Consider the following 23,239-nt stretch of genomic DNA (forward strand, 5'->3'; position numbering starts at 1 on the left):
GAAATTATGTCGGCATTAGTTATGTCACGACCACGTATGAGCAGTTTAAGATCCATTTTGCATTGAGTGTTCTTCTCTGGAACTTTTTCCAATGTTTACTTATCCGGTCCCCAGGCCCTGCAGGCTGATTATTGAGATGCAGCTAGCAGGGTCCTTTTTAGGTCTCGGGACCATCCGGTCGGCAGACCGGAAGTCCGGAGATTTAATGTCTTTGAGAAGAGGGGCTTGCACCCGCCCCTCTTCTCCCCTGTTCTCCATTGGCTGGCCTAGTAAATGCTGGCCAGCCATTGGAGAAGAGGTCCCGTCACTCCAATCATGCCCCGTCCTTTTCGGATCGGGGGGCGTGTTTTTTAAAGAAAGTCTCATTCTCTCCTCCAGCCAATGGCTGGAGGAGAGAAAAGACAAACACGCCCCCGAATCCGAAAAGGACGCTGCGTTTCTCCGAGGCATTTTTGCTCTGCCTCGGAGAAAGGCGGCGGTGTTCCTGGCGTCCTCTCCCCCTGCTGTTGGCTCCACACATGAAAATTGATTAATTACGCAAATCTTACCTGCACTCAAAAGCGCGCTTGCAACTCCGAGGAGGTTCATTTTGCCCAGGTAAGTGAAGCGCACGCCGCGGACTGCTTTCTACGAATTGGCCAGCACCCTGAAATGGAAACCATTTCAAGCTCAACACGTAAGCCTGGGCGGAATGAAAATCCACATCCGCTGATTCATCAGAAACTTTCCCTTCGAGTCAGAACAGCTACAAACCCACGGCGTAATGAGGCAATGCAGGCACGGTATGATGACAAGCGTGCTGCTCCACCACGTCTCCGGGCTCAGCTAAGGGCACCGCAGCCTGCCAGCCTCTTTTCTAATGCCTGGAAATGGAGCACATCGCTACCGCTGCAGGGGAACAGATCGGAGGAGTGTCCGGTTCCCAAGCAGGGCGCGAGGCCCAGTGGGCGGGGTCAGACCACGGGCTCGCGTGAGCCGTCAGTCACACCAATTCAGCAGCACTCCACCGGGCCACAGGAAAGGCCATAGACCCCGGGGCAGAGCACCACAGAGCCTAGGAGTTCGCATCGGAGCCGCAGGGTGCAGATGTGTGTGTGTGAATTTGCAATAGCTACGGAGGGGACTTCTTTCTGTAGTTTGTGTTTAAATATGCATTAGTGTTTGCGCACGTCCGTATGTGTGAATTTTTATCGTCACGGACTGGGATCTCCTGCTGCTTGCGGTAACAGATCGGAGGAGTGTCCGGTTCCCAAGCAGGGCGCGAGGCCCAGTGGGCGGGGTCAGACCATGGGCTCGCGTGAGCCGTCACACCAATTCAGCAGCACAACACCGGGCCACAGGAAAGGCCATAGACCCCGGGGCAGAGCACCACAGAGCCCAGGAGTTCGCATCGGAGCCGCAGGGTGCAGATGTGTGTGTGTGTGTGAATTTGCAATAGCTACGGAGGGGACTTCTTTCTGTAGTTTGTGTTTAAATATGCATTAGTGTTTGCGCACGTCCGTATTTGTGAATTTTTATCGTCATGGACTGGTATCTCCTGCTGCTTGTGTGTGCGAGTGCAATAGCCAGGGAGGGGCTCCCTTGCTGTAGGTGTGTGTTAATGTGTGTGTGCGTGCGCTTAAACGTGCAGTCTCCACGCAGAGGATTTCTTGCTGTATAGGTGTGTATGTCTGTGTGGTTTTTTTTTAGAGGGCTTTTAGTATCCTCAGGGACACGGATCTCCTGTTGTATAGATAAATCTGAGTTCCTATATGCACGTTAGGGATACATCTAGATACATCTATAGATGTATGGTTGTGTGTGTGCGCGCGCGTTAGGGAGTGAGAGAGAAAGGGACAGAGTCAATGTGCCTGGATACAGAACTTGGGGACAACATTTCATGAGTTCACTGTAACTGGCTGTCTGATAAATGCGCGTAGGTGACAATTAATGAAACGCTGGACTCAGAAGATGGGGTACGCTTACCGATTCCCTGCCTGGCACCCACATTTTCTAAAGTCGTTTGTGGTGCAGGCAGGTGGGTAATAACTTCCAATGGATTGGTGCAGCCGAGGTAGAAGCAGCGGCGGGGAAGTTTCACTCTAACGCTAACGCGCAGGAGGGGAGGGAGTAAATACGAACCGGCACCTCGCACAAAAACACACTTACTGCAGAGACTTAGTCTGAATGACATGTGTTGCAGGAGCACGTCGAAGTGGGTATCTCTCGGCATAAAATTGGCACTGTTGGAAGGAACATTGAGAGTAAGCAAGGCTTGAGGGGGATTAGGAACAAGTGTGGTATTGTTTTTATATTACATTGTCCACAAGTTCCATACAATCTCCCAGTTGTTCCTTTCAGTTCAGACATGCTGTTCCTTTGCGCCCTTTCAGTTTCTGTTCCCGCTATCGTCCGGGCAGAAGATGCGCCATTGTTTTGTCATTTTGTGAGGTAATTTCCTATGTCAGCGTCTTTGGACAAATGAATATTTTTTCAGTATTAGCTATGCCAAATAGACTTGTGCGAAATTCGCAGCAAGGCAAGGGGACAGGGTATTCGCGGGACTTTTGGGTTAACCTTTTCAGAAAGCGTGCTGCTACAGATAAAAAATCAATCACCTTTCAGTGTGGCTGTGCCACAATTATCACTCATTTAAAAACAGTGAAGCTAATGGAGTGTTTTATCACGGCAGGCAGGGCCGACATTTTATTCTGAGCCCTCCTAACCCCTCCTCATCACAGTGGTGAATACAGAACACGACTATCTCCAGTCTTGAAAATTCCGACCACACGCAGCCTGCCAGGCCAGCATTATTACCCTGCCTTCCTGTCAGGGCTCTGTGTGCAGGGTGGCTCTGTGTGGGGGTAGCTGTGTGTGTGTGTGTGTGTGTGGGGGTGGCTCTGTGTGTGGGGGAGGGTCTGTGTGTGGGTGGCTCTGTGTGTGTGGCTCTGTGTGTGTGTGGGGGTGGCTCTGTGTGTGGGGGAGGGTCTGTGTGTGGGTGGCTTTTTTTGTAGGTGGCTCTATGCGTGGTGGGTCTGTCTGTGTGTGGGTAACTCTGTGTGTGTGGAGGTGGCTCTGTGGGTGGCTCTATGGGTGGCTCTGTGTGTGTGGGTGGCTTTGGGTGTGTGGCTCTGTGTGTGGGTGCAAATGCAATAGGTCTCGCATTTGAGAGTGATTAAGCTATTGACATTGTAAATAACAATGCCATTTCTTTAAATTTTTTAAAAACAAAAACATAAACAAAAAAAATGTCATGAGCAATGCCAATAGCCTTAAAAAGTTAATGGGTCAAGTGCATTAAAGTTAGGTGGAGTAGAGATTTCAAGTTAGATATAGTAAAATACTGTGAGCTGGAAAGTCATTTTCATTACTGACAGTGGTTCTAACGTAAACGTGTGCAATATTCGGCAAAATGTAACTATTTGACGCTGTGTCATGCTTCCAGAAGGCTCCTCAGAAACCTTTCAGATAATCTGTCAATTTTTATTCATTTATTTTCCAAATGCTTAATTTTTGGTGATAAATGCAAAGATCTAGAAACAACGGTGCCACTTCTGCTTTGGCTCCCAAGAGCAATGTGTATGTGTCTAGATCTATCTGTGTGTGTGTGTGTGGTTCTGTATGTGTGTGTGGCTGTGTGTGTATGTGTATGCTGCTCTGTGTATGTATGTGTGGCTCTGTGTGTGTGTGTGGGAGGCTCTATGTGTGTGTGTGTATGTGTGTGCCTCTGTGTGGGTGGCTTTTTTTGTAGGTGGCTCTATGCGTGGGTGGCTCTTTCTGGGTGTGGGTGGCTCTATGTGAATAGCTCTGTGTAGGTGGTTCTGTGTGGGTGGCTCTGTGTTTGTCGATGGCTTGGTGTGTGTGGCTCTGTGTGTGGGTGCAAATGCAATAGGTCTCGCATTTGAGATAGATTAAGCTATTGACACTGTAAATAACAATGGCGTTTCTTTAAATGTTTTAAAAATAAAAACATAAACAAAAATAATGTCATGAGCAGTGCCAATAGCTCTAACTTTAACAATGCCGAGACCATTTTATTGTAAATGCTTGTTATTCGAGATGAGCAGTCAGGATCCTATTTTAGTGCCTCGTCAAATACTTTTCTTCACTTCACACAGCAACATTTTTGCGCTTGTAAAAATATTGTTTCCCCTCCCCCCCCCCACCCCCCTCCAAGAGATGCTTCTTGGGGCAAAGAATACATTAATAAGTACAGAATAATGATGTACAGCTTTAAAACCTAATCGTACCGCTGTAATATTCTTTGTACCCTACAACAATATCATCTTCGATTGGACTAATGAATATCTAGGCTATTACTATCCTGGAACAAGAATATCGTTGACAAAACATCAAAGACCAAGAAGTCGAAAGTGTTTAGAGGGAAGTGTAGATTAAAAAAGGAGAGATGTGGCACAGCGGTCAGTGTGGATGACTCCGGAGCACGGGGCTCACTGTCCTTTCTCTGGCGCTGGCGGCAGCTCAGCATCATGTGACTCTGAGCAATAGCTCATTTAATTTCCCTCATGGCCCCACAGTGCCTGGATACCTTTAAGGGTGATAGGTTTGCGCTTTACAAATGTGGAATTATTATTATTATTCCTAACTTCACATCTCTGTACCTTGAAGATAGACACCATCAAGGTACATATATTTGGAGTTGGGTGGTTTTGATATTTTGAGTTCAATATTTTGTCATCGGTATGTGTGTACCTCGATGTTCTAGATTTGATATCCAGGGGGCATACAGCATCATCCGTTGTGGCTTAGAGTCTCAGTAATGGTTGATGTGATGTTCATCGCTCACACTGGACAATGATACTGGGACTGAATCAAGGACATTATTTAGAACGTCCAAAATCTACACACATCATAGAGGGGACCCTAAAGCGATAGCCCCTAGAGTATGCATAGAAAACTATGCACATCGTAGATTTCAAAATATACCCTACCGCCTCTGCTTCCATCTATGGACAATTCTCAAGAGTTAGCATTACAGACGTGCATTGCTGCCAAGCTTTAAGGGGGGTTATTGTATAAACTTTTCCTCTCTGAAATCCCACTTAAACCCATCGTTAGTAGCAGCAAATGTTTGTTTTCTTATGGTAAAATATTTTTAAATACCAGCAATGATTTATTCGAAGCAGTTTTGCATGACGGGCAAGTATGTTCCGCTCCAATCATAGTCTTTAATGCTGCAGAAAATCTGACACACTACCAGAATTCCCCAGATAGTATGTGAAATTCCCTGGCATACAAAATCTGTTATTGGTTCTTCTATGAACTGGGATTCGGGACCTTCTAACAGAAATCCACCTTTTGATCCTAAATTGAACTTGGCTGCATAAACGTTTGTGGGGTTAATCTTTCATTGTGGGCTCGTGCATCACCTAATTAAAGTGTTTGCATGTGGCATTTGTTATCACATTATTTTGAAGCATTCAGTAAATGTAAAATCAATTTTCCGGTATTTCTATGACATTGATTTTAGTAAATATGGGGCAAAAAATACCACAAAGTAAAAGCTTACACCACTGAGTTTATTTTTCAAACGACTCTTAATGTGTGAGGCTTCAAATATGGTTCTGATTGTATGCATAGTTCTTGGCAACATGCCTACATACGAAAACGACCATCTAACACCATCATGGTAATGTAGAATGTCTGTTTCGAGTTTTTGTGACTGAAGAGTAATTGCACATTGTGGATAATATCCATGGAGATGTAAGCCTCAGATGCAGTGAACAAACACTGTGTCACAGGGACAATATGTCTCCAGTCTTGGAATTTGATTTAAAACACATTTTTTTAAAAGGTGAATTTTACAAGTAGGAGTATTGGTTTCCTCCAATTGGATCAGTTGCACTAACGTACCCAACATTTGTAATAGAAATGCTTAAAACAGGGAATGTCCTGGTGAAGGAAAGATCTTGATAAAAACAAACATGCACTCCCACTCTACCACGCGTATGCTTGTGTGTCTGTGTGTATATATATCACAAATACACACTCGCGCTCTCTCTTCCTCCCTCTCCCTCTCTCTTCCATTCTCCCTCTCTCTCCGCGGCCTCTCTTTTTACTAACTCCATACCTGAACAAGCATTTGCAATTGAATAGGTCTCGCAATTGTGAGATTTTGGACTATTGCTTCTTTAACAGGATGGTTAAGACTCGGAAAGGACAGGCACTCATGAGGCAATTTAGCATTCAGAATAACTACACCTAGGACGGACATGCATGACATTAACAATAAAGGGAATGTGGGGTAAAGCACTCGATAGCTCCACATGGTAAGACTGAAGCTCAATAAGTTCTTCACACACAGTTGCTGTTACAGATTCTGATTGCAAATACCCACATATAGGATATACATGCAAAGGCAGGGTCTGTGGAGCTGATACCTATGGTGATGTTACAAATGTAACTCAAAGACAATTGTCACAGTAAGCAAAAAACACCACCTAGGCTGTTAGCTATGCCCACAGATCCTCGCGATCTAACAGGAACTCGCAAGGCAGTAACAGCAAGGGCGTAGAACTAAATACACAGCCACAGGAGACAAGGAGCTAGGAAGGAGGAGTGCTTAATGGAAAACAATGGAAACAAGGACACACTGGGCAGAAAGCAAGTCACAAAAATACAAGGATACTAGAAGCAAGACAGTAGACCAGGAAGACAGCAAACTAGGGACTAAAACAGGGGTAATGGGAAGAAAATATGGAACTGAAACAAAGGAAATACAGGAGAGTGGATTCAATGGTTCATTAAATAATACTAGTTCAGGAATCAAAGAAACAAGGAATAGCTGAGTTTCAAGAGTCAAGGTAGCACTGAAGACAGTGCTAATTCAGGAACAAGGAATACTATAGCTCAGGAACAGAAATCAATGTGAGACTACAGGCAGTTGCTAATTCAGAAACAATTATAGCTACAGCTCAGGAACAGGAATCAAGGAAACACGGAAGGCAGGGCTAATCCGGGAACAAGGATAGCTATAGCAGGATTCAAGAGAGCAACTCAAGCAGCGCTAATCAGGAACAAGGAATAGCTGCAACTCAGGAACAAGGAATAATATAGCTCAGGACACAAGGATATCAAAAAGCTCAGGAAACAAGGATCAGTCTCACTGGAACACAGCTACAATGACCAACAGTGGACTGGAAGGAGCTGGGGCTTAAACGAGCTCACATTAATCACATTCAACAGGTGTGAGCAGGCTAGCAGCAGCCTGCCACAGGTGAGCTGATACTTCCACCCATCCTTGGCCGGCAAGGGTGGAGACAAAGTAGTGAGCAGGGTATTCTTGGTGATTGAGTTTCGAGCATGTGTAGGCTGGCTTCAAGCATGAGCAGGCGGGCTTCCAGAAAACCTGGCATGGGCTGAGAATGGATGGCAATTTCCAAGTAGTGTCCAAATGTCAAGAAGTCAGTATATACATGAAGGGGAGGGTCTGGAAGCTCATTAGAACTCTGGAAAGTCCCACAATTCGTCCCCCTGGTGGTGGGCACTAGAGCGCAGGGAGCAAATTGTGACAACTATGCATTTTTAAACTGTAATTTGGATCTGTCAAAATAACCAGTTTTGACAACCCTAAAGCTTCCTTTTAAATATTAATAAGTCACCCCTAAGTAGGCCGTGCTATTCATGATGAATCATATTTGAAAGTAAGACATGTAAAAGGTCAATATTAATAATCTCCTTTATAATGAGAAGGTACCAAAAGCTATTTTCACTGTGGCAGGGTTGGCTGTTCCACAGGAGACCATGGGAAACAAAATTACATTTAAAAATGTTAGCTCTAGCTAGGAAACAGGTACAGGATTCAGTTTGGGAGTTTTTAAATGTTTATTACAAGCCCAGTCGAGGCTGTAATAAATGTTTTGGAAAAGGTACTTTTAGAATATTACCTTCTCCCTGCCTAAACCCTCAGGAAGCCCATTTACATGACCTCCTACTGTCACCTGGCAGAAAAATAGCTCACTTGACGAGGTGTGATTGCCCCAAGAGCAGGAACAAAACACCTTGGGTGTGGGGAGGTGTTGTATCCTCTCCACAGGATGGCCTATGAGCTGTGCTCAGGAAGTTGATTAATTTTGAATCGGCCTTCTCTTTATTAAGAATAGCTGACTCCACGCCTGCCCCCTTTCTTTGTTCCCCCCAGCCAGGCAGGCTTCAACCCTAGAGAGACAGGAGAGTTACTATCAGAAGTGGTATTGAGTGATCACAGCGAAGCGGATTCACATTTCCATGGCCACACCTCTGGGATGGCATTGGAGCTCTGTATAGGGGAAGAATGTTTTTTTCATTTAGGTTCTGGTACAGAGGGGCACCGTGGGATTGTTTGCAGCAGGGCACACAAGAAACGCTGCAAAAGTGGGTAGGGTTACCTCTAGGAACTTTTACCCCATTGGTTACGGAGTGTCCAGGAGTTGCCCTCACCCACAGGGTGGTTTCAGGCATACGTGTGGCTCCCCAGTACCCTCTGGACCTGTGGAAGACAAAACCAGCTGTCTGTGACCTGAGATGAGCCCAGAAAACAGGACCCGCTCTCCCTCTTGTACCCAGTACAAAGAAGTGGACTCGAAGGGTCGTAAGATTGACTCCAGTAGGTTAATCGATGTTCATATTAAGACAGATCATCCTTGATCCTGCTCATGTAAGAACAGTCCAGATGGAACTGTCAAGCCAGGTTCCTCCTGAACAAGCAGCCCCAGACTGGTTTCATACTACTTGAGCCTCATCAGTAAGGTGCAGCTTGGTTCCAGTGGCACAGTGAACATATGCATGCCCTGTCACACTGAGGAAAACAATGGAATTGGATGCCATCTGGGTAATGGCAAGTGTTTGAGGTTAATTCAAGCATTCCAGCCATCACTTTTTTGTTTTTTTCATTGTGACAGCCTAAGTGCTACAGGTATGCCCAGTCATGGGTCCTGCATTTACTGTGTTACAAGCTACACTGTATTGACGAGTCCCAAATAGGCTATTCCATAAAACGTAACCATTAAAATGATGTTGTTGAAAATCAATTTTTGCTGTGGCAGACATGCTTACGTCAAAAAGTTAGGGCAAAACAGGGCTTTGTGAGTTCCTCCTCTGTTATCCATTTTACTTATTGTAGTCATGTCTAGAATGCAATATTTATACACTTTTTTGTTTGATTTAAAAAGGTGTGCGATTGATGCCCTTATCAAGAATCATTAATATTGATGTTAAAGCAGTTTGATGGCTATTATTGTTCTTTCTAGAAAGGTTCCTTTGATGTCCCATTTTGTTTTATTTTCTTAGCTAACTCAAGTTCTAATTATTAGTTCTAATAAGTATATGGGGATGTTGGATGCTAGTCAGTAGGCTAAACATGTAAAAGAATGTAATAGTCATATAGTGCTATTGATGCCTGGAAACGAGCCATGGGCGCTTGTCGGAAGAGTGATATCAAAATATGTTATATTCATTTTACAAAAGTGACAAAGTGTAAACCTGTGCCAAGTTCTCATTTGGAAGAAATATGTCTACAAGCAGGCTACATATGCATGTAGTACTTGTGCAATCTAGAAGCACTCTACTTACTCATTTAGAAGATGATGTATCTAGCAGTGCTGTCAGGAAAGGGCGTACATTCCTTTAGAAGCAGTGGGTATGTCCAGAAGTGGGTCCCACCTTTATTTTGGAGTATTAATTTCTTGAATTAGATCTTACTTTCGTTTAGGAGTAGTTATGTCTAGTAGTGGACCATACATTCCTATCGGAGTAGCAAGCTCTAGAAGTGACTCGGATGTTAATTTTGACGAAAATACTGTAGATAGAAGTGGGTGGCATATTTGTTTGGGGGTTATGTTGTCTGAGAAAGGATCACACATTACGTTAGAGGTATTGATTGCTGCAAGGCAACAGTTATTCCCTTTGGAGTATTATGGTGTTTGAAAGGGCCGTAGTTGGCATGTTTCTAAAGTCGTTGTGGTGTCCAGAGTTGGACTGTCTGAGGAGTAGTGTTGGCTAGAAGTAAGCCACGTCTCCTTTTAGAAGCAGCAATGCCTGGAAGCGAGACCTGTCTGGACATGAGTGACATATGCATTTAAGGGTAGTGATGTCCTAAGGTGAACACGTAATGATTGGAACTGTTACACCTGCATGTAGGCGTTGTAATGTTGAGCACTGACTGCATATAACTTTACGTTTTCCTACCATATTCCTATTAAGAGAGTTTGGCAAAATATGTCCTGGTCAGTGCTTGCAAATAAAGATGCACACTAGATACTCTTGCATTGGGATTCCATTATGTATGCTATAGGTTATAGACCGGGCCACTGGAATTATGCTGGGGTGGGAGAGGACCAAATTATGCAGCCGGGTTGAATACATTTTACTGCAAGAAAAAGCAAATTATACGGCGTAATGTGGCACATTTTGTGTTATTGTTCTCTCATTATTTTGGTATTTTAATACATTAGCACTTATTAGGCAAAGTTTTTACTCCTTTAGTACACTTTCACTCCCTAATACAGAAATAAGCAAAACAGTCAATTTTTGCGAAGTGCCTTCCGCTGCTCAGCAACAGGTGCTGCTCTGCTTTGAGTAACTTTCTATCTGTTTGAGATAGAAACATATTTTGTTTTGTTGCTAAAATCTTCAGATTCTACAACATTTGATGGATCATGTGTCAGATGTGGCAAATTCATAGTTATGCAGAAAAGCCAGCAGCCACAAAACCGCATAATTCCAGCGGCGCTGGTTATAGGCAACAGATTGTTGTATCTGTCCGTTCGTAACAAGCCTAAGCCTAACCGTGTTTCTTCAATTTATAGATGAACCAGCTAAGAAGCCAATTCCTGTTCAAGAGCAGACTGTCAAGGATGAAAAGGGCAGATATACGCGATTTCATGGGGCATTCACAGGAGGCTTCAGTGCAGGCTACTATAACACTGTTGGGTCTAAAGAAGGTACAGTAGAATTTTTTTCTGTAGCACTGAGTCTGTTTTTGAAAACATGCTCTCATAGGTATATCTGCTTGTGGGTACCTTGGTCCTGAAGGATGTGCTGTGATAAACAGTAACAATCTATTTTAGATTTATGTTCTCCTAATCATGAGGATGAGAGGTTAATGGTGTGCAAGTTCTAGCTTGATAAAATGCAATTTAAAAAAAATTAAACTATCAAGTGAAAGTATTTTAAATGCATTTACTGTTTTTAGAATATTTTGCACGTTTAAATGGAAGATCTGTATGCTTTTATAGTTTGTGAAAAGTAAAACAAATTTGCGATCAGAAATACAATTTTAAATAGCATTTTATGGTGTCACATTTTTTAATCTTTATTGTGACCAACACATCTGAAGTTCTTTGAGTCATCTGCCACTTTTTCTCACCAACCTATCGTATATTCATGGTCGAGGGGTGCAGTTTATATATTGTGGTTTTTTTATTGCTGAAAGAGGTTTCTTGTTCTAGGATGGACGCCATCTACGTTTGTATCCTCTCGGCAGGGAAAAGCAGAGCAACAATCAGTCCAGAGGCCAGAAGATTTCATGGATGATGAGGTAGGTTTGTAATGTCTGGCAATGATTGTTATAACTGCAATCAATTAAACATATACCAATGTTTAAAGTCCCACAATCACAGATATCACATCTTACTTTGTAGAATCTTGGGGAAAAAGTTACAGAACATGTCAGATATGAGTACATGGCTATTACTTTTTAAACAGTTTTAATTGGGTTTCATAAAACTACAGAAGACATAACATAAATTGCAGCATCTATAGGCCAATGCCCCATACAATCTTAAAACCGTACAATTTAATTTTAAGCTGTGTTTATTGTTGAGATGTTGTTCTTACCCGTGGGCTTCTTCCCAAATTGCAGCTCTCATGTTGAAGCTTCGACATTGAGACTTAATTTTAGTGTGAAAGCAATAGTTAGACACTGTCTCCTTTTAATGTAGCAAGCTAGCGGGACCAAAAAGAAACCAAACTACCTAATCGTAGACTAACTTTTATTCCTTTCTCCTGTAGATAGGATTAAAATATCAGGGGAAAACTATGACCCTAAATCATGTTTAACATGTTTCTGCCAAAACCTAGATCTATAAACAGGTCTGTGGCATTCTTCAAGACTGAGGTCTTTACTCTTCCTATAATAACTACCTGCCAGTCAGAACAAGTAATTCTAAGTGCAGTGAAAGAAAGATCTGTGAAAAAGATAAAAACAAAATTACAGAACCAATGCATGGTATGATTTTTATGTATAATTTTCAGATCATATGATACATACCATAAAACAGTCACCTGTGTAGAAACAGACAAGTAGATGTGTGTTGTTAATGAACCCATTCTTACCGGATTCTTCAGGAAGTAGTTGGGAAAGTAAACATCAGGCACTTCGCTCAGTGTGCACTAACCAAGTAACCAATTTTATAATCATATTAAAGCAAAACAACAATGGGCGCACCGCCGTACCGTGTTCTCACTTAACTCATCATACTACATTAATTGTAACTCGCACCATCTCAATGCACTGGTCATACCCTTGCATATCCCGTCACTTATATGATGTGAGATCATAGCTTTTATAACAACATTCATGACATTTCAGTTGAGATGATTTCTCAGAACACAGTGCATGGTAGAATCGCGAATTCTAGTTAATGTAGTATGGCGAGTGAGGTGAGAACACTGTGTACGGAGGTGTGCCACGTATAATAATTTGAAAGTGGTGTGTTAAGTTAAAATGTAAGTTATAAGTAACCCTGTGTACGTAGGTGAGTGACTTATAGTAATTTGAAGGTGTAAATTCTAATTTTAAAATATCCCTAACTTTTAGTTTTTTTCATGGAATTCAAACGTTTTTTATGTTTTTAATTGCAGATTATTTCAAATCGTAGAACTGAGTGTTACTTATTAAGGTCTCATTAATTGGAGTGTCATACAGTAAAATGAAGGGCAGTGTCATACAGTTGAGTGTTGTAGGGGGAGCATTATATAGGGGAATTGTGTGCAGTGTAGGAGAATGTTGTGTGGTAGAGTGGGAAACAGTGTAGTAGAATGTTGTAGAGTGTTGACAGTGTAGTACACTATATTTGGGAAGTATAGTGTATTTTCCAATGTTTTTACATATTTATACCTAGATAGTACCTCAGTACTTCGTAATATTTTTTTTAAATATATATAAACTTATATTTCCCTACCTATTATCACTTAAATAAAATTGCAATAGATAGCGAAAACATATACATCCTAATACTTACCTATGCTTAAAGGCACTAAGCCATAACACCAGCAAAGTGGTCTTAAAACAACATGGCTGTCGGGAATTTTTGTAAAGGCTGTCATTATCCAATCAGATAACATGTCATCGCTAAGTACCGCAGTATTAACTCAAAACTACAGCAACAACAGATATCACTAAGTTTAAAATGCTAATAACTCAAACAATTCGTGCCCGTTTTTGATGCCACCACAAAAAGGATCATTTTCATACCATAATCTGCAATCCTGCCAAATTTCATTTAAATCCCACTGACCGTTTATGTGCCATGTCGAATACAAAAAAGTCTGTTTTTCGACCCCCTTTTTAGGTCTCGCCTGCATGGGCTGCGCACATTCGCAGTCTCGCTGGTGAGATTTAATGTTTTTAGCTCTTTTCTGTAAAGGGCTTTAAGCCCCGCCCCTCTTTTCCATTGACCGGCGTCCCCGTTTACCGTTAAACGGTGACCAGCCATTGGAAAAGAGCTGGTAGTGATGTTTTCGTTCAGCTTTTTCTGCCGTCCCACTTGGACGGCCTCGCCTGCTTTCCTTCTGAAGTAAAAGGTTTCTTATCTTTATGGGGCCAAACACATGGCCCCATAAAGATAAGAAACCTTTTACTTCAGAAGGAAAGCAGGCCGTCCAAGTGGGATGGCAGAAAAAGCCGAACGAAAACGTCATAGGCTGCCTGGCGAAAGCTTGTTTAATGTGCATCTCTGTATCTATTGAGTCATCTGTCTCTCTAGCTAACAAACAATATTTGCTTCCGTTTGTCTATGTGCATATCTGTCTTTTAGATGATCCACCCACCCACCCATCCATCCATCCATCTATCCTATCCTTATAAGCGTGTGTGAGAGTGTGTTTGGTTTGCGACAGACCCTCTTGTTCGGTTATGAGACCGGTCCCATATATAAATCTATATGTGTTTATACATGTGATGTACACGGGTGTAGAGTGTTCCAGCCATCTCACCCCATGGTTTGTGGTACTGGCATTAATCGATCTGCACCTGCATGTTTCCTCCGCCCTCTGATGGGATTTCAGGGCTGTAAACTGGTGAGTGTTTGGTGGGATCAGAATTAAGATGGGCTGGGGCAGGCAGCGGTGCGATGAACACGTGGTGTGTGCTCATGGAGTGCGCGCGCGTGGAGCTTCCCCGGCCCCCGTGCCTTTTTGCATAGCGTGTCAAGGGAGAGGGGGCGTCGTGGAGGGCATGTGTGTGTGGGGAGTGGGGAGGGCAGTGGTGGTGAAACTACTCCTGACAGGACGAGAAGGTGCAAGGTGCATATGATGGTCGTTCGTATCTCACGTACATCCTCCAGCATGCGTGTTCGCCTTCTTCGTGTTTAATACAACAAATGTATGCCCATTTTTGATTAAATAAAGCAAATATAATATCTAATGATCTTTGGGCATTTGAATCATGTCTATCCCACGAGGAGAGAAATGCAGATTTACAACACTGCCCACTGGGACATTTGCACGTGTGAGAGGAGAGTGTGTTTGTGTGTGTGAGAGTGTTTGTGTGAGTGTGTGTGTGAGCAAGAGTGAGTGTGTGGGAGAGTGTGCGTGTGTATTTGAGAGAGTGTGCGTGTGTGTTTGTGTGAGTGTGTGTGTGAGTGAGCGAGAGTGAGTGTGTGGGAGAGAGTGTGTGTGTGTGTGTGTGTGTGCGTGTGTGTGTGTGTGTGTGTGTGTGTGTGTGTATCTATCAGTTTAGGGCTGGGTGTTCCTGGATATCGGTGCACCTATGTGAGTCTACTGATGTACGTATGCGGGTAGGTGGATATAAACCTATGTATGCATATGTAAACCTTTCCACGCGCGTGCACTATGTATATATCTATCCTTACTAGCCTTACTTGATAGATGTGTTTCTATAGGGGGGCAGAGGGGGGTTGCAACTGTCTTTAGGTGGGTTTTCAATTACGTCAGATTAGTGAATACTGCTAGCCCAACCAACACGCAGGGAACCCTTTGCATAACTCCTAAAACATGGCGTCCCTGTGCATGTGCTCGTAGTGTGGCACTGTCGTGCACTACACCAGCGTGCTGTGGCTGCATTCACGGCCTGGGAGAGCACGCCTCTCCCCTCGTGTCTGTGCACGTGGTGCATAAGTGTTGTGCACTGTACACCCCCTTGCTGTGCTCCATTTACGGACTGAGAGAGCACGGCCCCTGCTGTCCTGTCTATGGTGTGTAAGTGTAGAGCACTGCACACCCCTGTGCTGTGCTCCATTCACGGACTGAGAGAGCACGGCCCCTGCCCACGTGTCTGTGGTGTGTCAGTGCGTGCACTTACTCGCGGCTGTGCTCAAGTCACGTACTGAGAGAGCACGGCCCCTGCCCACGTGTCTGTGGTGTGTCAGTGCGTGCACTTACTCGCGGTTGTGCTCCAGTCACGGACTGAGAGAGCATGGTCCCTGCCTGCGTGTCTGTGGTATGTCAGTGCGGTGCACTGTACACCCCCATGCTGTGCTCCATTCACGGCCTGAGAGAGCACGGCCGTAATAAAATAGCAATAGGGAATAGGATTGGTGACGTCAGCGCTCTTTTTTGTGCATGCTCTATGAGCACTATGATTGTAGCGAAAGTGATATGTTCGCTGACTGCACGCAGGATCACCCGCAAAAAAACCTTGTTCAACTGGCGGAGGGACAACGGGTAGATGGATGTGTGAGGGGTAGCTAGATGGATGGCGGGACGGGTAGATGGATGTATGAGGAGTGGGTGGGTGGATGGATGGAAGATGGGCAGATGGATGTGTGAGGGGGGTGGATGGCTGGAGGGATGATGGGCAGATGGATGTGTGAGGGGTTGGTGGATGGATGGACGGACGGGCAGATGGATGTATGAGGGGTGATGGATGGATGGATGGAGGGATGATGGGCAGATGGATGTGTGAGGGGTAGATAGATGGAGGGACAGATAGGCAGATGGATGTGTGGGGGGGTGTATAGATGAGGGACAGGCAGATGGATGTGTGAGGGGTGGATGGATGGAGGGACGATGGGCAGATGGATGTGTGAGGGGTGGCTAGATGGATGGAGGGACGGGTAGATGGATGTGTGAGGGGTGAATGGATGGAGGGACGGATGGGCAGATGGATGAGGGGTGGATTGATGGAGGGCAGTTAGGAAGATAGATGTGTGAGGGTTGGATAGATGGAGGGACGGGCAGATGGATGTGTGAGGGGTGGATGGATGGAGGGACGGGTGGATAGATGTGTGAGTGGTGGGTGGATGGGACAGATGGGTGGATGGATGTGTGAGTGATGGATAGATGGATGGAGGGATGGGTAGATGGATGTGTGAGTGGTGGGTGGATGGATGAATGCGTGTATGAATGGTTGACTGGGTGGTGGCTGGAATCCGAATTGATGGATGCATCGGGGGTTTTTACGTTTTTGGATTGCTGGACGGGTGGCTGATGGAACTGTGGGGCCAGACTCCTGAGGGCCCCAAAGCCTGAAGTGCGGCTTTGTCGCCATTCGCGCTGGCCTGTGTCCTCTGTGTGTGACCTGAGGCCACCTTGAGTGTCGTATTTCCTATATTTGGCTTTTCTTTTGCAACCAATCCTGTCCCTAAACTTCTATAATCGATTTATTGGCACTAAAACCAGACTGGCCCACAGGATGCATTAGTTGCTCAGACATGGCACACGTGTGGCTTAGCGCTATAAAGCCATCCTCCATGGGCACTCCAATCGTATCTTTCCAGAGAGATGTGTGAGGGCTACAGGCGAGGGTCGGTGTCACCCCTGGAAGTGCAAATAACCCCTCTCCTGCCGGCTTTGATTCCACGCTATAAGACAGCCATGTCAGTGCTGTTCAAACATCTCTGCCTGCCGCCCTTTCACCCCTGCCACTCCATCATTCCATTCACAGACTGACATCCACCCACCACCACTCCACCCACCTTCGAGTCCTTTCATCTGCATAACCATCCGTCCAGCCACCCACCCACCCATACATGCAATCACCAACCTCCACTACACCCGTTTAAAAATATTCTGACACTTTCATTTACAGGGCCCTCCTGCCATGTACCCATGGAATCACGCATGCCCCCTCCCCTCACTCCTCCTCTCCCCCAGCCACTCACGCGTCTTCTCAGGGTTCCCCTGACGGGATATTCTTTCAAACCATCCCCATGCACTCCACCCGTTTCCCAACTCACTAACCGCTTTGCCTACGAGGGTATCCATCTATTCACCCACCCATCCAGCCATCGAGTGACGCATGCACCCAGCATCACCCCAGCCTCTCACGCGTCTTCTCAAAGGTCCTGACGGGATCTTCTTTCAAACTATCTCCACCCCCGCCCAACGCCTCCCACGGGTCCCCCAACAGGATCTTCTTTCAAACCATCTCCATACCCTTCTACTCCACCCGCTCACCAACTCACTGACCGCTTTATGTACGAGGGCATCCAGTCGTTCCCTCATCCAGCACCATTCCATAGACACAGCCCTGACCCAACTGCCCATCCAACCCAATGTTCAGTCATGAACTGAGATATGCCGTCCGTCTGTTTGTCTACCCATACGCTCGCCTGCCCCCGCACCTCTTTCCAAAGTCCCATCTTTCTATTCCCTCACGCTCACACCTGCTCCTATGTGCACATCCCGACATGCTTCGCGTGTCCATTGCTCCACTCATGCACCCATCCATCCACACATGTACCCTCCCCCCCCATCCAGGTGTCAGTTACCCCGCTAAGAACCATTACATTCATCCAGGTATTAATCCTTGTAGCGTCGTTGGCTGCAGAATTACTACGCTATTAGCGCGCGCACGTTTGCAGTAGGTTTATCAATGCGCTACTCCTTGGTATAGGAAGGGTTCGTGGGAGGAGCCAACGAGCCCCTCGGCTGCACCTGGACGGTGGAGCCCTTCCGGCCCACCTGCTGCAGGGCCTGCCTGGCAGAGTTGTATCGGAAGCTTTCTGTGCCAGAGATTTTCATGAAAGCAAATTGCCACTTGTTTTTTGTACTAAAATAAACCCAGTGCCTGCAATGTGTGTTCTCTAAAGATGGATCCGTTTCTGTATTTTGGGTGCTTTAGTCTTCTTTCCCTCTTTTTTGCGGAGTGTGGAATCATTATGCCAACTTGCAGGAGACCCGAATGAAGCCAGTGAAAGCCCGTGTAGGCGTCTGCCCGCCACACTCGCCTGCCCATGTACGGGGTAGTAGTAACAATGTACATTGCATGCCGGGATTCTGAGTGCAGTGTCTGGGCATTCACCCCAACCTCCTGAACGTTGTTTTCAAGAATAAAACACCCAATTCATCGGGAGAAGATTTGACAAATTAGTCTATACTCCTAGCTTCACTACTGAGCCAAATGTGTGATTCTTGGGAAATCACGATATCTCCTTTGACCTCATCTCCCTCAGATGGAGGGTGCTTAGTAATTACTCCACCCGTGAATGAAAAACTGCAGCGAGGAGCTATTTTCTCTGCACCATCGAAAACAAGGCTGTTTTCACTGTGGTGAATGATAACCAGGCTGCGTGAGACAGGAGGTGCCTAGAAGACCCGCACAACTCAAGCCACACATCCAAACATGTAATATAAGGGCCCACGGATGGGCGCATCCCAGTGCTTAATTTGAGCAGGTGCTTTTTGGTGCTCAGCACCGGCACCTTAATCCTCAGCACCGGTGCTTATAGCACCAGATAAGGACACACTCATTTAGAAGGGATGTGATTTTCCACAGAATCAGAGGATGTTGAGCCACGCAGAGACTCGAACCCTGTTTCCCAGCTCCGAAATCGGCAGCTCTAGCAATTAGGCCCAAGTCCTCTCCTGAATAATAAGTGCCGGGGCTCTAGTCAGGAGGCGGTTTGTACCACAACATTTCTCCTGTTAGCACTGCCTCCTGAAGGGAGCCCAGGCACTTCTTATTTTACAAATTAACCACTGGCGCATCCCTTGTACGACACAAGGGCATGTTCATTCATTCAATACCTGGTAGACAAGGGGGGGCCCAACTGAGCTAAACCGAAACTTGACTCAAACCAGACTTAGAACCAAAATTACCCAATTAAGAGACTCCAAGTGGTGTCCCATGGCGCCTACTTGAACCAATCCCTGACAAGTGGTAACCTGAGGCCCCAAAATGGGCCAATCAACACCAAACGCTCAACAGGCATGCCCAGCTGAACCAATCTCTGACAAGTGGTAACCTGAGGCACCAAAATGGGCCAATCAACGCCAAACTCTCTTCAAGGCATGCCGATCGAATTTAGCCCTGGCAAGTGGTTTCCACCAGCACGCAGTTTATTTCAGGGCCACAGAGTGTCTTCATGATGACGTGGTGGTAAAATTATCACACTGAAATCATAATTTCACAAAGATCCGGAGAATTCTTAAGGAGCGGGTGAAAAATGTTGCTTCATTACGTTCTGCGTCAGCTGTAGTAAACAAGCATTGCCATAGCCAATAGGTCTCGCCTTTGGGACCTTATAAGTATTTAGTTATGCAGCACAATATCCTTACTGCAACAACATTAACTGTTGCATGGCTAAACACTTATAAGGTCCCAAAGGCGAGACCTATTGGCTATGCCAATGCTTGTTTTATTTGCACCCTCTTGACCAAATGCCACAAAACCTTCCATCTGTAACTGGGCCATTATGTCTGCTAAGTTTCGCATAGATTCGTCAAATGTGTGCAAAGGTATTAAGGGACAAAAATCTGAGGAATTGCTATCTCAGGTAACCCTAACTATAACTAAGGAAGCGCTACCCCCACTATGAAATTAAATTTGATATATATATCTCAAAGCAAAAAACCAGCGCGTCTTCACTCGGCACTGGAATCCGACACAGCAACACAGGTATTTTCCTCCAAGATTCTTTATTTTATTTGCATATATTCGAGGGCTATGACGCGTTTCGGCAGGGTCCCCTGCCTTGATCACATACTGAGCCAAATTCCCACTATGCATTTTATGTGTGCTTCCTCCACCTCGTGATGCAGAAAACCATAGACAAAAGACTGCGTGTTACAAAAACAGTTCATTGCTAATACAACCTTAACTCTTAATTTAAAGCATAATAACTTTGACCAATACATGCTCGGGTGCCTTCTTTTGCACTGTGATTTAGTGTAAATACTTGCTTATCACTATGGGTCATGTATTTATTCTGAAACTTCATTCTTTTTCTTTTTTGCAATTTCAATGAACTTTATTGTGCCTTCTCAATAAGCCCTTCGGAGTGTTACCATTACTGGTAAAATAAATGTGATAAAAGAGATAATATTGGATCCTTTGATATCTCTGTAAAGTGAATTTCAAGCAGTCACTAGATATTTAAAACTGCTTGTTCCCTCTCCTGCAACAAATATGTGCAAATAGGCTGAATATAAAATACAGTTATCATAGAGTATAAAGTGCAAGTGCAAAATCTCATTACTTAGACTCTGGAACTTATTAATCAGTATTGAAAATGTGCAAATACCGCAATTCTGTGCAATAGTACGATATATTGAATTAGCTGCCTTTTGTGATAAAGTGCAAGTGCACAATATCATTGGCTTGACTTCAAGACCTAATGTTCATCTTTATACAGTACAAATACAGTATTCATGTGCAAACACGCAAATATATGTCCTAGCTGCCATATAAAATAAAGTGTCAGTGCATGGTAAAAACACAATACTAGTTCTAAAATATGCATCAGTCATCTACTGCACAATTCACCCAAGCAGCCTCCACTGCTGCTCACTCCCATTACATTATCCCTCCTATTTACTTTGTGGGGAACCGCACATTTCTAGATATCCTCTCTTCCGTTTTAAAAGCACTAAAGGGATATACAGAGAGTGGTTAAAGAAGGTAGGGGAGGGAAAATGAGGCGGGGGGGGGGGGAGAGAAAGGGAGAAAATGATTCTCTCTAAAAATCACTCCCGGACTTTAACAATAAATACACCATGTCTAGTCAAAAAACTTTGACACATCTAAAAATTCGTCAAAAAGATCTAAAAAGCAATAAACAGAATCACTTTTTCCAAATATTGTCAAATTATTTTTTCTACCCGTGGAACCATGGGGAAAGCTCCCTGACTCTGTACCTCCTACTAGACTAAATGTATATGTAGTCCTTCATCGGAGTTGAGACCATTTGGAGTTTTGCAATCCAGCATTAAAATATACCTAGACTCAAGTTTTTTCTTAGCTCTACCTCTCTATTACCTCCTCTTTTTTTTCTTCGGCACTGAGTCGATAACAAAATACGATAGATCGTCTATTCTTCCCGTGTGTGCATCATTAATGTGGCGAGCCAGTGGGTAGGCTGGGTCTTTATTTTTCACTGCTCTCAAATGCTGGAGGATTCTAACGTGGGCCATATGGATGGTACTGCCCACGTATAACATGGGGCACGTGCACTGTAGCATGTACATCACGTGATCACTCCTGCAATTTAAAAGCCTCGAATCCTCCAAGGTTTAGTGGTTAGCAGTAACTGCACTTCTTTTCTGTTCACTCCATGTTTACACGCTTTACATTTCAAGCATTTGTTGAAACCTGAGTTGGCTTTAAGCCAACTCCCTGTTTCGGTTAATTCTGGGCTATATTTCACAAGTTGTTCCCGCATGGATCTTGCCCTTCTGTAAGAGATAAGTGGTTTCCTAGGGACTATATTGTTTAGGATGGGATCTCCCTTAACCAGATGCCAATGCCTACTCATGCTGGCTCTCACCCTAGCATGGTAGGCATTGTATCCCATTATCATCTTAAGCTCTTGTCCTTGTTGTTCGGTTTTCTTCCTATTTTTCCTACTTTCCCAAAACAATATATCATCTCGTGACATGCTGTTCACTTTAGTCAATGCCTGGTTCAGGACAGTCTGACTATATCCCCTTTCATTGAATCTCATATTCAGTTCCGATTGTGCTTGTACTAATGCGCTTTCCTCACTGCAATTCATTTTAATGCGGAGCTGCTCTGCATACGGAATGCTTTGTTTCAACTTTTGGGGATGGAAACTTTTACTGTGTAAGACAGATGTGTATATATATATCCGCGCCGCCGCCACCACCCTCCTTCTTCTCTTCAGGGTTAGAGTGCTGCATAAATATGCAAAAAAGAAGTAGAGAACTCTAGGTAGTTCCCAGGTTTAACAACAGCGGCATTCTGAATCTGCTCACCTCAAATGTCTATTTTTCTGGCAAAGTGTTTAAGCTTAGCATTAGCACAGTGCTATCCACGCCGAGCTAGAAAGGGACAAAGTATTTTGCCATTTCGATAGCATAGTGTTTAAGCATAGGATTAGCACAGTGCCATCTACATCTAGCTGCAAAATGACAAACGCCTTTTACCACTCCAGGCACAGTATTACAGCTTTGGATTGGTAAAATACCATCCATGCCAACCTGGAATAAATAAAAGCAACCTCTTACGCATGTTTTATTATCATTATAGCTCTTCAGAGCGGTTTAGCTTTGTCCAGACACAAGGGAGCACCCAGTAGAAGTCAAAGCAATATCCTTTCAGGGTTAGCGTGCTGCATGAATTAAGCAAAAAAGAAGCAGAGAACCCTGGGTTATTAGCTTCAGCTGGCATTTTGTGGATGGTTACATTGGCCCATTTGTGTTCACATTCGGTTTTGGTGGTGGGATTCCAAGTAGCTCTTTTGTTACACTGAAGATGTGACATGGTCTTTAGCTTGTAATCAAGAACCTGTGTGTAATACGGGCCCTATGTCAAAAGTATTTATTATGCAATATTATACCATGCATGTCTTTTACGTACACAACATGCAACTCATACTTCATCTTCGTACTAACTGTTAAAACTATCTTTGAGGGTGCTGCTTTAGTCTGCTAATTTTAATTAAGCACTTTGTGTAGTGTTTGAATTCAGTGGTCAAGTTGTCGGATACCTGTGAGCATTTATAAATAGGTTAAACATGCAGGTGACAACTTTCGGCTATATTAAAGTGACATTTTCTTATTTATTTCCTGAAACAACTTTCCAAAAGTTCGGTGTAATGCTCGCTTTCAGATGCCAGAA

The 23,239-nt window shown here is 44.4% G+C and overlaps 1 protein-coding gene across 1 annotated transcript in view; it reads left to right on the top strand.

Moving 5' to 3' along the window:
• The window catches only part of GPATCH1 (G-patch domain containing 1), a 366,682-nt gene that overhangs the window by 14,283 nt on the left and 329,160 nt on the right, over nt 1-23,239 (top strand). Inside the window, exons 2-3 of the mRNA XM_085636704.1 lie at nt 10,785-10,919; nt 11,427-11,515. Of these exons, the coding sequence (XP_085492830.1) occupies nt 10,785-10,919; nt 11,427-11,515 (224 nt within the window). The remainder of the gene's footprint in view (nt 1-10,784; nt 10,920-11,426; nt 11,516-23,239) is intronic.

Source organism: Triturus cristatus, chromosome 12 (genome assembly GCF_964204655.1).
Source record: "Triturus cristatus chromosome 12, aTriCri1.1, whole genome shotgun sequence".
NCBI classification, from domain to species: domain Eukaryota; kingdom Metazoa; phylum Chordata; class Amphibia; order Caudata; family Salamandridae; genus Triturus; species Triturus cristatus.